This window comes from Temnothorax nylanderi, unplaced genomic scaffold (genome assembly GCF_030848795.1).
Source record: "Temnothorax nylanderi isolate EJ_2023f unplaced genomic scaffold, tnyl_v1.0 TNYL_tig0364_pilon, whole genome shotgun sequence".
Taxonomy (NCBI): domain Eukaryota; kingdom Metazoa; phylum Arthropoda; class Insecta; order Hymenoptera; family Formicidae; genus Temnothorax; species Temnothorax nylanderi.
The window spans coordinates 58,678-75,057 of record NW_027249426.1 but is presented as its reverse complement, the minus strand read 5'-3'; the positions used below and the strand labels follow the sequence as shown (position 1 = coordinate 75,057).

Sequence of the window (16,380 nt, the reverse complement as noted above, 5' to 3'; positions counted from 1 at the left end):
TATAATAAAAAAAGCAAGGTTTATCATTTGTTTTTAATTTATCTAAAATACTTTTTTGTTTATTTATTGACTTAATGCATAAAAAATACATTAAAAACTTTATAAAATTAAAAAAGATAAAGAAATATTCAGTAACAGAAATTAATAGAATTAAAAATGTTTATATTAAAGGCTTATTTCTCAAGATTTAATATCAGGATTCTTAAGATTCTCAATTTAATATTTAAAATTAAAAAGGTTTAAAAAAACAGTGCATACAATCAAATTTTCTAAGAAAAATTGCTTAAAAATTAGTTAAAGAATCCCAATTGGGGTATTGTCTCTTTTGTATCTTTTCGGAGGGACTAGCGGCGTTACTTTTGTCTGTCATTTAAAAGGCTCCAAGAAACCATAAAAACTGTAAAAAGAATTTCCTCTTTACTTTTAATAATTTCGGAAAAAACACTTTATGTGATACACACTATATGTATCCTGTATACAAAAGAGAGTACAATAATAATAATTCTTTGTAATTAAAACAATTATTCCGTAAAAATGTGTATGAGTACGAATATTATGACATTTCTCGGCGTCTTTGTTTCACAAGCAAATGAAAGCGGTATTATAAGGTCCCATGACTAGGTCAAACTTTAGGCTTTACTCGATCAAGCGGTCATCACATATCTACCCTCCACGATCATAATTTGCCTATATAATACAATCATGCATTACATCGTAAAAAAGTAAAACAGCCTCAAAAGTCGAAACACATGACAAGTGAAATATTACAAAGGAAAAGATAAGAAAAGATTTTCTTATAGAATTGAGAAATTAAGATATTTTAATTTTGTTTTGTGTTTAATATCCTAAATATTTATTGTTAATATTTGTATCATATATGTAATAATTTGTAAAATATGTTTAGTTTTCAAATGAATTGCTTAATTATAGATTACTTTTGTAAACGGAGACGTTTCCTCGTGAATTAACTAAAAGTAGTTAATTCAATGTAGTATTGGATCATGCATTTATATTGATTATAATTAGTTATATATATATATATTAAAAATCAAAAAAATTGTATCTTAAAAATTCAATTTTCTGAAAAGTTATAACGGTAACTCTGAGTGAAATTCTAATGAATTATTAGTAATTGATTTAGTTATCTGTTTAGAGTCGGAGAAATAATTTTATAGTAAGCATCCCTTAACACATTTCGATGTTTGTCTGAATACACATATACAATCACATGCTATACGAGTATACTCACGCACTGATAAGAACGGTGATGTCACGAGCCAGACATTTTAACCTTAGGTTTAAGGTCAATCTATCTGCGAAGGTCGACTGACGTACGAATGGAATATCCAATAAAAAGGTTTCACAGCAATATTCTTAATGAGTAGATATTTGATAACAACTCCGTATTTTATTTATATGCTAAATGTTATACAATTGATAGCTTTTATTATTTATTATACCTAGTCGCTAAGTCTAGCTATCTATTTGTTATCATTTCTGTGCCTCGATTCTGTAGCTCTTAACGACAATGTCGTTAGAGTTACAGAATAAGATACTGGTGTATATTTATGCATCATTTTTTTTGTGTATATATCTACATGATACAGAATTCTATCTGACAATTTAGAGCATTGTAAGCTTTTAATACGCATGAAATATTAAACATATAAGATAAATAAAGCTCATAAAATTTTAAATTTAGTCTCTAGAAACATAATTTTGAATTCTTAATCACCAATATTATGTCTAACAAATAGAATGCTAGAACAGTATGCCCTGAGATACTAAAAAGGGTGCAACTTCATATAGCAGGGTATTTGTAGTACACGACGTCATAAATGCCTTCCCATCTGAATATAGCTATTGTTATCTATTATTTGACTTGGACGCGGCTATCTTCAGCTAGGAAGGCATTTATGATGTGTATAATGTATAAGTGTTTGCCTTTTCAATTGTTTAGGATAAATGGAATATTAAATTTATCCACAAATTGTGACACATATTTTTATATAACTGTATATACAGGGTGTCCCTGAATGTTTAGTACTTTTCTCATATTTAGATAGAGCGAGCCCAACTGAGTTGAAAAGTCATGTACCATTTTGCAATTTTCGCAATAGTTGATGAGTTATTAATGATTAAAAATCGCCGTATTGGCCCGGCCCACCGCCAAATCCAAGCGCGCGGCGAGATGCGGCCGTCCCGCGGTCGGCGCGCGGGCAGTTGTTTACTACAAGCGGCGATGATTACGCACGAGCGGCGCGTAACGCCGGGCCCCCGTCCTGAGCGATGATAGTTTCTCGCCTTTTTTAAATAGAAATAAAATTTTCTAACAACATAGAAAAATTTTTTGTGCGTACGTATGTACATACGTGTGTACATGCATACACAGGAAAATATCAATTGTACTGCTTAAAAAAGCAATTACTCAATTTACTTTTTTTCTTTTAGTAAGTAACGGTTGTCTTTAAGAAAGAATATTTTCTTGATAATAGTCTTAAAATGTACAAATTTTAGAAAGAGTCTTTATCATGTACTCGAAAGAAGAATTTATACTCCTTCAAAGAACATAATAAAATTTTATCAAAGAAAAGTCAAAATAATAAATAAAGTAATATGAGGACCTTCGAGATTAAAATAGGAGAAGTCAAGGCTATGAGGGTCAGACGCAGATCACAGTGCGTAATATCAGAAATAACTGATTTATTCGTCGTTTTGATACATTACCTCGATCCGTACGTTTCGGCTCAGTTTTGAGCGATCTTCAGCGGTAGTTACAGAAATTAAGTTACACGTTCTCCGTACCGTATGATGAGTTTACTGATTCAAAGTATCAGAAACATAGACCAATTGATCCATATCTGTAAATTTGTTCAATTAATGTTGAGATATTAAAAAGATCCCTTAGGAAACTCACCATTCGGTCTGAAAAACGTGGAATACAGAGCCATGTACATAATGAATAATCTCTGCGAGAAGACTTGACGATCTTATCGACACGACATATGCACAGCAATGATATGAAAGGTCTTGCAAGAAGAGGCATGTCGTAGGTTAACACACCGGCGAGGATTATAACAAAGCACGATTTGACACCGTCACAATATTGCATGTACCAATAGTAAAACCCCGATTTGCCAACGACAAAAGTTATTTATATTTGATCAAATTAAATTAAATTTTTTCTTCTTTTTTCTTTCCAGCAGGAATATTTTATAAGATTAATGACTTCCGAATTAAAAATAACAAAAATCACACAGTTTTTATTTTAACAACAGTACAAAAATGCAAGAATACATATGTATAACTTGAAAAAATAAATACAAGATTTTATTTTGCACTTAATTTGGAACTTGCTTGAATAGAAGTTAAATTAAATAGACCTATAAGGATGCAAAATGGAAGTGTCCTCCTTCAATTTTGATGAGCTTTTAATACGTTAATTATAAATGTTAGTGTTCGGGCGCGCACTGAGTTGCCGCCGAACGAACCACCGAATCCGTCCAGAGAAGACGCGAGATATCACGTGCGAATCCGCTTTGTTTTTCACACGGAGGTCACACTTTAAACCCGGTGACCGATATTGTTGACGAGCACGACTGACGAACACAGCAACGGACAAAGATTGTCGATCCGTTATATACCGCAAAATGAAAGTACAGTTTATGGCTTAACAAACTTTATTCTTAATTGTCCGAAATTGAGTTGAGAAAGGCCGAGACACTTGGGGCGGAGGCACCACTGGCCTCGCAGTTGTCCTGCCCACGGATAGCGAGAAATCGTCTCTCTATTCAACGCTTCGGTTGCGAATTGCGCTGATTTTCTCGGTTCGATTGGAATTGCACGCACGGCGCGAGACACCGAAAATGCGTTCGCGTAGAGTTGCGCGCCCAGCGCGAGAGAACGGAACGGCTTAGCGCACAGAGATCGAACCGTTGAAACTCGGACTTAACTTCGCTCGAATCGCTTGTAATTGTCGATGTGTACATTTGCGAGGTGTCCGGACGACTGTCGCGTCGGTGTCTTTTCGGAAACGGTTTTCTGGCGGGGATTAACGCTGTACAACGCTCTAATTGGCGATTGTCGAATACAGGCGCGTGTCATTGGTTCCGGGCCTCTCGGCGTTTCTTAACTTATGTATATTATTGTGACAAACACGTTTACTTTGCGTGATGAACAAGAATGGTTTCCAAAGGAAATTATATAAATACATGTAACGGAAAGATACAAATTTAACGCTAATAAGTCGCTGGAATCCCCAACAGTTAGTAACTCCGGTATTTACGCCGCATCAGAAGTCAGAAAAAATAGAAGGAATGAAGGTATTTGCTCGCAATTATTCTGCTATGTGATTTTATGCCATATTAGTATCGTGTTGTAATTGAAGTTCTTTACTGTTAATATTAACGAAACCGTCGTGAGTTGAATCGATTTTTCAATGTAGTAAGCAGCGCGATCATATATTACGATCTACGTAAAATGATTACTGTAAAGATTATAAAAGGTTTAATGGTTATTTTATGATAGGGGAGACCGGGGCGAAGTCGTCACTGGGGCGGAGTCGTCATTGCAATTATCTCGAAATCTGTATGTTGTGTGAACTCGGCATTAATACTGTAAACGCGGCTTATGGTGCCCACGTGACCAACGGAGTTTAGTGAAGTTATGTGCCATGTTATGATTCTTATCCAGGCAAACGTGTTTTCGGAGGTCAAAAGTAAAATTTGTTGCGCGTCGAAAATTTGTAATATCTTAAATATTATTGTGTCTCCAAATCTCAAAGTAAGTGATTCTAAAGAGTAATGCATGCTGAACACGAATCCAATGAAGTTTTTTTATTTTCATTGATTTCTAATATTTTATGAGCGACCAAACTTGAAACTTGTGTCTGGGGCGAAGCCGTCACCAAGCCATATCATGGAGGCTTCCGGCGAAAATCAAAGTCAAAGAAGCAGCAGTGGTCGGATTCCGGCGAGGACTTAGATAATATGTGCTGCGTGTGCTAAGAGATGACAGAATAGAGCTGACGAGAAACGTGCGAGCGTAGGGCACATAAGTGTGTGCGCTTTTCTTGTAATTATTTTCCGCTATCGTGTTTTTAATTAATTATGTTTCCATTTTTCTATTAAAAAATAATTAATAAAATGTATCCTATCATTTTTCATGATCGGAATTATGAATTTTCATTTAAAATTCAGTCCGAGAATGGAGTGACGACTCCGGCCCGGCAATTTTGACATTTTAATTTTTGCACCTTTGTCGTTTTCACTCTATACCAGTTGAACAAAGCGACGTAGACCAAAAATGTCCGTATAAATTTTGTAGCCAAGGGTTCACTCTTTACAACGGTATACGTACCACATTTTACTAAAATTATTTGTTTTGTTGTTAAAACTCGGCACCGAAAAACTAGTGATGACTTCGCCCCGGTCTTTCCTACATAGGTGTAAAGGGATAGTAAAGGATGGAATACAGCAAAACACAAGTGCATAACTCTTGTATTCTTTGTTTAGCTTAATATCTTGTATATCCCAATTGTTTAGGATATGTGGCATTTTTAGCATGCAGGATTTATGCCCTAGTACAAACACTCTGTAAAAATGGAAATCTCCTATGTGTTCTTTTTCCTTCTTTTTTTTGGATCATATAACAATAACCTTTAATGCATCTATCGTTCGTCTACTTTCTTTTAAAAATTTTTCAGTTTTATAATTTGTTTATCATTCTTACATTTTAATAAACTTTTTACACACATTTTATAACTTATTTTATAACATTTTATTGCCTCATTTATAAACATTACTTGTAATTTTTTATAAGGCGTATATTCCACCTATGAATATCATTTATCCCACCCCTATGGGATATATGGTAAAAATGCAAGGGTCTCTAAAAGTTTTTTTTTTGTTAATTACAAAGAATAAATATTTCTTATTTCTAATTTTTTTATAGTAGTAGACAGTATAAAGTTTTTATTGGTATAATTCATTTGCCTTAAACATATGAAATAGTACTCAATAAATTAAGTTTTCCTTAGGTGCGGCGTATATACCGGAGTTACCCTAATTATAAATTTAATACGTTAAAATAAGAAATCCATGTCCAGTGTCTACACAATCGCATGTTTAGGGGGTAAAACACCTTTTTTAAAAAAAATCAGTTTATTCAGAACAAATATAACCGAAAGTATAAAAAATAGAAAAAATTTTAACATTTTCATCTTAAATAAAAGTTAATATTAGTTTTTAATAAAACTAATTTTCAAGAGCACTTTAAAATACTGATAAAAATGTCTTTATGTTTCAAAATACCGCGCTTTCTGTAATTTAATATTTTCTTAAAAATTTGAAATTTTCTTATATTTGAATTAAGAGTTACTTTATTACGAATTCAACCAGTTATTTTCCAAAACATTATTTTGGAGAATTAATTACAAATGCCTCTGTACACACGCTATCCATACTTATCCATACGATCGATTTTTCATGCAACATTTTGTGCACATCTTCTGTAATAGAAAATAACGTTGAGTACAAATACCTTCGGAAACATTCTGATGTAGATGAACAGAAAATAATGGTTTGTTCTGTAGATGTATAGATAAGTCTAGAAAAAGACGTTAAAAATGTAAAAAAAACGCCAAGTGCTTTTTATCTTAATAAAAAGAGTATTTCTACGCAATATTTGACAATATTTCTCATGTAAAATTTCTGAAAAAATTAATTAAGGAAAATGATGTGTGTTTCCACGCAATATCTAATACACTTACATATATTAAATGATGGATAGATAGTATATTCTTTAGCCTGTCATTTAAAAGATGATAAGCTAGGATAATGGTTGTTAAAAAATAAAGTGCAAGGAAAATATCATAAGTCATTAGAAAGGAGTGAAATTAAAAGGTTATTTATATGTATACTAGCTGGTTACCCGGGCTTCGCCCCGGAGGACATATGTAATAAGACACGCAAATAGTCTCTCTCTCTCTCTCTCTCTCTCTCTCTCTCTCTCTCTCTCTCTCTCTCTCTCTCTCTCTCTCTCTCTCTCTCTCTCTCTCTCTCTCTCTCTCTCTCTCTCTCTCTCTCTCTCTCTCTCTCTCTCTCTCTCTCTCTCTCTCTCTCTCTCTCTCTCTCTCTCTCTCTCTCTCTCTCTCTCTCTCTCTCTCTCTCTCTCTAAAAAATTATACACTTTATAGCACTCCCCGGAAAATTCTACCCCTGTTTCATACGTAATTCTTTGAGATTCGATCAGTTATTTTCCGAAAAATTTGAAAAAATTAGAAAAACCGGTTTTCAGAAAATCGGTAACGAAAAACTATACACATCATGGCACTCCCCAGGAAATTCTACCCCTACTTCATATACTTTTGGTAAAAATTCGGTCCACTAACGAATGAGTAGTTCGCGGACAAACGGACGGACAGACAGACAGACAAACAGTCGGGTTTTATATAATAGTATGATATTTAGGACAATAAGTAAAGGTAAATGAAATTTTCTGTAAAGAAGAAATTATTCCGAAATAGTGAAAAAATGCAAGCATTTTATCAATGCTTTATATTTTTATCATTCTTACAAGTTTTTCTAAATATGAATAAAAAATGAAGAAATGTTAAAAAAGAATTTGTAAATTAAACTGTATACTAAAGGAGAACATTATATTGCTTAAGTGGATAGGGGAGACCGGGGCAAACTCGACACGATTTTTTCAAAGGCAATTTTCAACAATTAATTAAAATTTTCAAGCAAATTCAATGGTACACATTTAAAGAGTGTTCCTTCAGGTGCAAAATTGCTTAAGGAAGTTTTGCTGTACGTCGCTTAGTTTTGCCCCTAGAAAAGGAAAAGTGACGCGAAGACAAATTTTCAAATTGAAAAATGCCGGGGCAAACTCGACACGTTGCCTGATCGATACAATTTGATCTGGAACTTATTTTTTATTGTCTAAAACTAAAAATACATTGTTTATCGTGTATTTAGAAAGTACAAAAATTCGGAATTAAGTAAAACATTTATTGAAAATAATGAGAACAAAATTGTTGAACTTTTAATTATTTTCATCTAAACTCATGTCTGAAAAACAATTTATGCAAGTAAATTCGCGATCGGACGTGCGCACACATTTGTCATGAGCCATATGACTGCATGACAAGCATCGTTTGTTATTGGGAGCCGATAAAACGGCGTAGTGTCGACTTTGCCCCGAACGTCGTTTTCACTTTTGTCACTCCAAAAACATAAAAATTTTGAAAATACGCAAAAACTATTACCGGATTCGTATAGAGCATCTTTCCCATCAAAATCACTTACATATAGGTTTGCAAGAATAAAACTCGATGAAAGAGTAGAAATTTTTGAGAGATCAGAAAAATTACTTTTCACCATCAAAAACGTTTATGTCGCGCTAAAAATTACACCGCAACTCAGAATGTCACCAAATTCCATTGATAATACTGGCACATAAAGACGCATTTACAGTAGAAAAGGCAAGTTTCTACTATAGATTTAAATTGGCAAAAAGCCTAGTGTCAAGTTTGCTCCGGTGTCGAATTTGCCCCGGTCTCCCCTATATCTATCAATGCGCTTAATATTTTAAAAATTGTGGAAGGTTTGATATAGGTAAAGATAAGAATAAATTGCAATAAAGAATTGATTATAACTACGGTACTTTCCCTAGATATAAGATACCTCAAAGAGACATATTTGTTCGATTGGTGACTCTATGATATACATATACAAGGTGTTTAGAAAAAGGGTGAGATATTTTAAGGGGATTTAGTATGTCTAAAAACAAGACAAAAAGTCTTAATAAACATGGAGCCGCAAATAAGCTCTTTTTTTGTTTTTGATATTTTTATTTTTAAACAGACGACGCGCTTCTAGGGCATTACCGTTAGCACGACCATACATAAAATGAATATCTCCCATTTCTGCCATTTCTTGGTGTAAAAAGCCATAATTATTGAAAATCGTGGTGCAACCGAACTTGTTGATAAGACCGCATTCGTCGACCTGGCTTTATTCGCAAACGGCTCATTTGCGGACCCATTTTTATTAAGACTTTCGACTTGTTTTTGGACATACTAAATTTTCTTAAAATATTTTACCCTTTCTTTTAAACACACTGTATATAACTTAACAGTTGCATTATTTTATCTCAATTTTTTAAATTTATTTTATTTATTTAAAGAAAAAGACAATAGATAACTTAATATATATTTGAAAAGTTACTGTTCATATATAATAAACACATTTATTTCTATTAATTGTAAATAACACATAAGCACATTGCGTACATATTTTAATCAAATTATATTAGAATTATATTAGCTATTCTACGTGTTTTTTTACAACTCTCATTAATTCTTTTATTGTATTTTTTAATATGCAATGTTTACCTTTCGCTTTCATTATAATATAGCTTAAATAAAGCAACGATACAAGTTGATAATTATCATAATACTATTTTTTTCTTGCATTACATGTAATTTTGCATTTTCTTTTTGCTACTATGGAAAAGAAGGTTTTATAACAAAGAAATAGCTTTCCACAAATAGTACTTTCACTTTTGTACATTAAAAATAAGTTAAACAGGACTTCTATCATAGTAATTTTAATAGAATATTAAATTGATTAAAGACAATTCTCTACCATTTCTAGATGTCCGAGTCTGTAAAAGTGGCGGTGAGATGTCGGCCTATGTCCAACAAAGAATTGCAGCAAGGATGTCAGGTATGTCAGATACACCGACTAAGTGTCGTCCCACTTACTATCCATATACTAAATGCAAATTTAAAACCAAATTTTAATATTTATTACTATTATACAAAATTATTACGACAGTAAATAATTAATTTGGCAAAAATGTGACTTATCTTAGTCAACAAAGAAATAATTGAAAAAAGATTGAAAAAAATTAAGGAAAGATTGAAGAGCAAATGAGTAAGAGGAGGAAAGAAGAGAAGGAAGGAGAAAGAAGGAGAAAAGAGAGACAGGAGAGAGGAGGGAACATGTGCGAAAGAAGGAAAGAAAGAGAGAGAGAGAGAGAGGGGAGAGATGAGAGGGGAGAGAGAGAGAGAGAGAGGAGAGAGGGAGAGAGAGGAGAGGAGAGAGAGGAGAGAGAAGACGAGAGAGAGGAGAGAGAGAGAGATGAGAGGGGAGAGCGAGAGATGAAGGAGAGAGAGAGAGAGAGGAGAGAGAGAGAGATGAGAGAGAGCGAGAGAGAGAGAGAGAGAGAGAGATAAGAAAGAGACAGAGAGGAGAGAGACATATATCCTAATCTTTCGTGACATTTCATTTCTTTTAATGCCATTTCTTGAACGAATCATAATTATATTGAAATATATACACTACGTTCTCATCAATTTTTAAATTTTTATATCTTCTTTTATTTGCTTATCTTATATACATATACATGTAATCATCTTATAGACATATATTATAATTAATATTAGTTTTTAAGGCTCATTAGTCAATTAAGTTCTTCTTTTGATTCATCTTCAGTCAGACAAAGTCGCGGTGAAAAGCGTTATTGTCATATATCGAGCGTATTGTAACCTAGCGACCACATCAAAACATGCGCACATGTTCCTTCACGCGCGGATGTTGCACTTTTCGCTGCAGCGAGGCATCAAGTTTCTTATACCTTGCGGATCTCTCGTTCTAGGTATAATTGGAGTACATTTGACTAAAATTACATACTTTCTAACTCGTTTAATTAAGTAATTTTTTTTTCCTCGTATATCTATATACAGGGTGAGTTTTATTTCGTATGCAATATTTCAGAAAGTATTAGTTTAGTGGAAAAATGTATCAGATAAAAGTTGGAGGGTTTAGAATGGACCAATAAACGTTATTAGATTTTGGATCCAGTGCTCGTGTTGGGCCCTACTGGGCTCTAATGGGCTCAACACGGGGCCCTGGACTCAAAATCTACTAAGATCGTTTAGGGTAACTCCGATATTTACGCCGCGCGAGGTTTTACGCCGCAGATGTCAGAAAAAATAGAAGGAATAAAGGTACTTGCTCGCAATTATTCTGTTATGTGCCTTTATGCCATATTAATATTGTGTTGTAATTTCAGTTCTTTACTGTTAATATTAACGAAACTGTCGTGAGTTGAATCGATTTCTCATTGTAGTAAGAAGCGCGATCTTGTGTTACGACCTACGTAAAATGATTACTGTAGGGAATGTAAAAGGTTTAATGGTTATTTCATGATACATAACTGTAGAGGGATAGTAAATAATAGAATACAGCAAAATACAAGTGCATAGCTCTTATATTTTTGTTTAACTTAATATCTTGTATATCCCTTCTGTTTAGGATATACGGCAAGTTAGCATGTAGAATTTATGCCATAGTACAGACACTTTGTAAACTCGAAATCTCGTATGTGTTCTTTTTCCTTCTTTTTTTTGGATCGTATAACAATAATCTTTAATGCATCTATCGCTCTTCTATTTTCTTTTTTAAATTTTCAGTTTTATAATTTGTTTATCATTCTTACATCTTAATAAACTTCTTACACACATTTTGTAACTTATTATGACATTTTATTGCCTTATTTATAAACATTTGTAATTTTTTATAAGGCGTATATTTCACCCATGAATGTCATATAACCCACCCCTCTGGGATATATGGCAAAAATGCAAGGGTTTCTAAAAGTTTTTCTTATTAAATACAAAGAATGAATATTTTATATTTCTATTTTTTTATAGTAGTAGACAGTATAAAGTTTTTATTGGTATTAATCATTTGCCTTAAACATAGTTTCAAGTTTGCCTTTTATATAGTAAATAGTACTCGATAAATTAACTTTCCCTTAGCTGCGGCGTATATACCGGAGTTACCCTATTGGTCCCATGTTAAACCCTCCAACTTTTACATGATACATTTTTCCAAAAACCAATACTTTCTGAAATAATTGGCACACGAAATAAAACTCACACTGTATAAGTATAAACATATAAATATAAACATAAAAATATAAATATGATAAATTATTACATATGATATATATGTATAGTGAATGAGTGCTGGTCAACGCGCGCGTGTGTATACACGTTCCTCATACAGACACACACGCACTCATACATTTACGTATACATGTATGTACATATATACAGTTATGTAAAAAATTATTAGCTCTCAGCGTATGAATGAATTCCACTATATACACAGTTATATCATGGAAGAAATTTTATAGTCTTCTGTAGAGAAATTTTTTGAAAATTGATATCAAAAATTATTTTTCTAACAGGATAATGCTCTCTCATGGCCACAAAAGAAATAAAATATAATTATAATTTAAGCAAAATAAAGTCAAACTCTTATATTGGCCATCATAAAGTCTTGACTTCAAAACCTTATTAAACAAATAGTAGGTCTTACTGGGAGGAGGGAGAGAGAGAAGGTTTAAAAGCGAAAATGCAATTGAAAAGAAGAATTATGGCAATGTTAAAAGAGTGGGATAAAGCACTTTTGCATCTAACTATGAAAAATTTGATCAACTAATGAAAAATTTAATAAAGTGTATTTTAAAAGTTATAAAACATAGAGGAGGAGTAACAAAATATTAAATATTTGTAAATAAAGATGTGTAAATAAAGATTGCAAATAAAGACTTCTATTTATAATCTTTAATTTACTTATTTTTATGTAGATTACTTATTTGTTACTTATTTTTATGTAAATTTTAGGAAATACATAACATTTGTATTATAATTCTATTTTATTTTAATTATACATTATATCATAATTATATATTATGAATAAAACTTATTTCGAATAACCAGATTATAAAATTAGCTTATTATACTAGGTTTTTAGAAACAGGTTAAAATTGCGAGGTTCTATCCATTATAACCATCATTGTGTGGCAGTTGCATGTAATACAAACAATACCACATTTATAAGCCGTTTATCGATGGCGAGTGGAATATGTGCCAAATCGATAGTCCGGCCAAGTCACTCTACCATCTTTCCTGTAAATGACGACACAAGCTCTGTACAGGTATACACGTGCACACACACATAGATGTACCGTCACACTTTCCTGCTTTTAGAGACGTTGCGACTCACGCGATTAGCACTTTGCACGTTCCATTTTAAAAAGACAGCCGCTTAATTTGCGCATCAAAACTCTGAATAAAATTTTTATTTTTGCTTTGTAATTTCGTAATTATACAATATCCCAAGAATTGCAATACAGTTTTCACAGTTCCTTAATTTCTTTGACCAAAGAATTTTTTTAAAAGTTTACTTTTTCCCTAAACTATTTTAAATTAAAGAAACATAATATAATGATATTTAATTAATTTACTAAATTAAATGTTCTTAAAAATATATTGTATTTTATGTGATACTGAGCTATGAGAAGTTTTAATGTAAGATTAACCTTTTCATAATAGAATAAGTTTTCATCTTTAATTTTAATTAAAATTTATTATTATTATTTTACTTTGTATACATAAAGATTACTAAGATTACTATAATTCTCAAAGTAATTAATACTGAAAACTAAAGTTACAAAAGCTGACAAAAGTGATATAAATTCTTATTAATAATAATTTGAAACTACATAAATAAATATTTCCTACACAGCTTTTGAAAAAAATTCAAATTTTGCTGTTTTTACTATTTTTATATTATACTATACTTTATTTGACACAAAAAAAATAAATTATTTTATTTGTAATGTTTAATTATTTTCTATTAAAAAGAGAATTTATATTTTTAAGGCACTATACTATGTACACGGGAATAGATATAACGGATTAGACGGATAGATAGCGCGTACTCATGCACGCAGTGTCCTCGTCGATCGCTAAATAATTTATGCACGACATACGTAATCGATATTACCGTAATTCACTTACAGCATTTACTTAGCTAGCTTCGCTACATATATCAATGAAGCGACGTCCATCCAGGTGAAGGGAGACAGTGTGTCTCAATGCACATTCTAACATTCTTATCAACGATCGGAACGTTATTATGTCATACTCTACATTTAGCGCTAAAGAAGTTCGATATGCATTTCACGCTAAAATTACATGATTATTATTACTTTTTACTAATTTTATATAGCTATTTTTATTGTTCTTATATTAATTTTGTTTATATTTAATTTTACTTTTTTTATTTTTTATTGATTATGTTACTATTATTATGATTATGTTATTATTATTACTATAACGTTATTATTATTTTCTTTTATTAAATAACTCCAGGATTTACAATTATATACATATAATTATTAGTTTACAGTTATTTGCATTGGTATTTTGTAAAAGTTTTGATTAAAAAAGAGATTAAACGAGATAAAAAAAAATCTATCTTTTTTTTATTCAGTCCAAAATTTTTAGAGGTTTTAATATAGCAAATCTTATAAATAATATAACAGTATTAAGTACTATTATCATTAACTTATTTGCGTTACATCAATTCTTTTAATATTTTAGTACATTACTTGTGTATAGTATGTGTATAGTCATTCAACAAATTGTTTACCACAACTTTGTACGAGTAATCACATAATTTATCGTAGGTCGACATATATTATAGTTCCGTCCAAGAGTTTCGCAGCCGATAATATTTTACATTCTCGTTCGTGGAGTTTCTTATTCGCGGAGCTGTTATTCCACGAAACTTGCCGCATTTGTGAGTCATCGTACTTTCAATTGACCAATTATCGAACGTATTTTTCGTTATTATACTCGACAATTTTCATTTCAATGCATCGTAATGTCATAGAATTATCTCATATTTCATTGAGTCGCTCTATATATGTCATTATTAATTCCATTATCCTTATTATGTCTGTACAGGGTGTCTCTAAAATCTGCTTTGTATTTTAAGAACGGCGGAAAATATGGAAAAATGTTGAAATGTTTTCCACCTCTTTTTCCCCCGAAAATAACGGAAGAGAACATCTCGAAAATTTTAAATGGCAAGAGAGAGAGAGAGAGAGAGAGAGAGAGAGAGAGAGAGAGAGAGAGAGAGAGAGATTCCTCCATTCTCCCTCTCCCCTCACTCGGGGGGCGGGCGGGTGGTCGGGGCAGCCACCCGTCCGTGGCTTGGTAAACAAGCACCCCTGAAGGGAGGGTGACGGGCTGAGAGTGGTGACTCAGCCGTCAAAATCAGATTAAAGATCGCCTAAAGGCGAGGTACGGGGGGGGCTCGCGGAAGGATCATCGCGTTTCCCGGAGCCCCCCCATACAACGTACAGTGTTAGGGTCACTCGTGGTGGTTTTAGCCGGTAGGCTATGGGGAAATGGCGGGACCTTTTCGGTCCCTGCTCCCCATAGAATCCGGCACTCCCCCCGCCCCGCCCCAGAGATGGGTGGGTCTTCCCCTCTTCGGAGGGGCTACTGGTCAAACCCATGGGGCGCTCCCCGACCGGGGTCTCCGGACCTCGTGACGGGTTGCTCCGTGGGGATTCCAGTAGCGGAAGATTTCCACCACGTAAAAAAAAAAAAAAAAAAAAAGAGAGAGAGAGAGAGAGAGAGAGAGAGAGAGAGAGAGAGAGGGTATAATAGTTTCGAGTATTTATAATATCCACCTCATTTAAAAGGTCTTGTTAAAAGAAAAATTTTGGGTACAAATTTGGGGCCGCTACATTGCCCATCCAAAATGGCGTGGATGATCAAATTTAAATTGTATAAGGTAACTCCGGTATTTATGCCGCGCGGGGATTTACGCCTCAGAAGTCCGAAAAAATAGAAGGAATAAAGATACTTGCTCACAATTACACTGTTATGTGCCTTTATGCCATATTAGTATTGTGTTGTAATTTCAGTTCTTTACTGTTAATATTAACGAAACCGTCGTGAGTTGAATCGATTTCTCACCGTAAATAGCGCGATCATATATTACGACCTACGTAAAATGATTACTGTAGGGAATGTAAAAGGTTTAATGGTTATTTCATGATACATAAGTGTAGAGGGGTAATAAAGGATGGAATACAGCAAAATACAAGTGCATAGCTCTTGTATTCTTTGTTTAGCTTGATATCTTGTATATCCCTCCTGCTTAGGATATACGGCATTTTTAGCATGCGGGATTTACCACAGTACAGACACTTTATAAAAACCGGAATCTCCTATGTGTTCTTTTTCTTTCTTTTTCTTGGATCGTATACCAATAACCTTTAATGCATCTATCGTTCTTCTATTTTCTTTTTAAGATCTTTTATAATTTGTTTATCATTTTTACATCTTAATAAACTTTTTACACACATTTTAAACTTATATTGTAACTTATTATGACATTTTATTGCCTTATTTGTAAACATTATTTGTAATTTTTTATAAAGCGTATATTTCACCCATAAATGTCTTATATCCCACTTCTATGGGATGTATGGCAAAAA

The 16,380-nt window shown here is 32.8% G+C and overlaps 1 protein-coding gene across 1 annotated transcript in view; it reads left to right on the top strand.

Moving 5' to 3' along the window:
* Positions 1-218: 218 nt before the first annotated feature.
* The window catches only part of LOC139781808 (osmotic avoidance abnormal protein 3-like), a 35,220-nt gene continuing 19,058 nt past the window's right edge, over positions 219-16,380 (top strand). The window contains exons 1-2 of the mRNA XM_071720701.1: positions 219-4,322; positions 9,660-9,731. Of these exons, the coding sequence (XP_071576802.1) occupies positions 4,317-4,322; positions 9,660-9,731 (78 nt within the window). The 5' untranslated portion in view covers positions 219-4,316. The remainder of the gene's footprint in view (positions 4,323-9,659; positions 9,732-16,380) is intronic.